Here is a 1231-nt window from a genome sequence, read left to right on the forward strand (position 1 = left end):
AAGGACTCTCCCAACCCAACCATTCCACGATCCCATTGTTCTATGATCTTTAAGGACCCTTCCAACCCAACCATTCCACAATCCCATTGTTCTATGATCTTTAAGGACCCTTCCAAGCCAACCATTCCACGATCCCATTGTTCTATGATCTTTAAGGACCCTTTCAAGCCAACCACTCCATGATCCCACAGTTCTATGATCTTTAAGGACCCTTCCAACCCAACCATTCCACAATCCCACAGTTCTATGATCTTTAAGAACCCTCCCAACCCAACCACCCCACGTCTCCATGACCTTTAGGCTCGCCCCCCACCCCCCATTCTCTCTGTGCCCCCCCAGCCTGCCGTACCCTCAATATTTCGGGGGGGTCTCCGCTCTCACCCCGGACCAGTACATGAAAATCAATGGTTTCCCCAACGAATATTGGGGTTGGGGCGGCGAGGACGACGACATCGCCACCAGGTAGGGACGCGGTGGGACGGCGGACGCGCGGCGCCGGCAGCCCCGCTGTGGGGCGGTGACGGTGACGCTTTGCGTGGGGGGGGGGGGGGCGGCGGGGGGGGGCAACATCGCAGGGTGCGCCTGGCCGGGATGAAGATCGCCCGCCCGCCCATCTCCATCGGCCACTACAAGATGGTGAAGCACAAGAGCGACAAAGGCAACGAGGAGAACCCGCACAGGTTGGGGGGGGGGGAGAAGGTTGGGGAGGAACGCTGTGGGGCCGGCTATGGGGCGGCCGGCCTGACCACCCCCTTCCAAACCCCCCCACCCCCCCGGCTCAGGTTCGACCTGCTGATCCGCACGCAGCGCATGTGGACGCAGGACGGGATGAACTCGCTCAGCTACACCCTGCTGGCCAAGCACCTGCACCCGCTCTACACCAACCTGACCGTGGACATCGGCAGTGACCCCCGCGCCGCCCGGGGACCCCCGGGACGGAGGTACCCCCACAGCAACAGCCCCTTCCGGGAGGAGATGCTACGCAAAGTGCCCGCTCTGGGGGGAGCGGGTTTCTCCCTCCCCCGCGTCCCGGCCCCGCAGCTCCCCACGCTCGCGGGGAACGGCACCCAGAGTTCGTGGGGGGCGGGGGTCACCCCACGTGGCCCCGATGGGGATGGGGATGGGGACGGCGCCGTGACGGAGGCGGGGACCCTCCCCACACAGGGGGGCAACCAGAGCTGGCCCCGGGGCTCCCGTTAGCCTCGAAGCAGCCCCCCAAAAAGGGCCACCC

The 1231-nt window shown here is 64.5% G+C and overlaps 1 protein-coding gene across 1 annotated transcript in view; it reads left to right on the top strand.

Moving 5' to 3' along the window:
- Window positions 1-1225, top strand: part of LOC110390460 (beta-1,4-galactosyltransferase 3-like) — a gene marked incomplete in the record, with an annotated part of 3978 nt that extends 2753 nt beyond the window's left edge. Inside the window, 3 exon segments of the mRNA XM_021381784.1 lie at window positions 340-462; window positions 576-680; window positions 783-1225. Coding sequence (XP_021237459.1) covers window positions 340-462; window positions 576-680; window positions 783-1200 — 646 coding nt within the window.
- Between the last annotated feature and the right edge of the window lie 6 nt (window positions 1226-1231).

This window comes from Numida meleagris, unplaced genomic scaffold (assembly GCF_002078875.1).
Source record: "Numida meleagris isolate 19003 breed g44 Domestic line unplaced genomic scaffold, NumMel1.0 unplaced_Scaffold1132, whole genome shotgun sequence".
Taxonomy (NCBI): Eukaryota; Metazoa; Chordata; class Aves; order Galliformes; family Numididae; genus Numida; species Numida meleagris.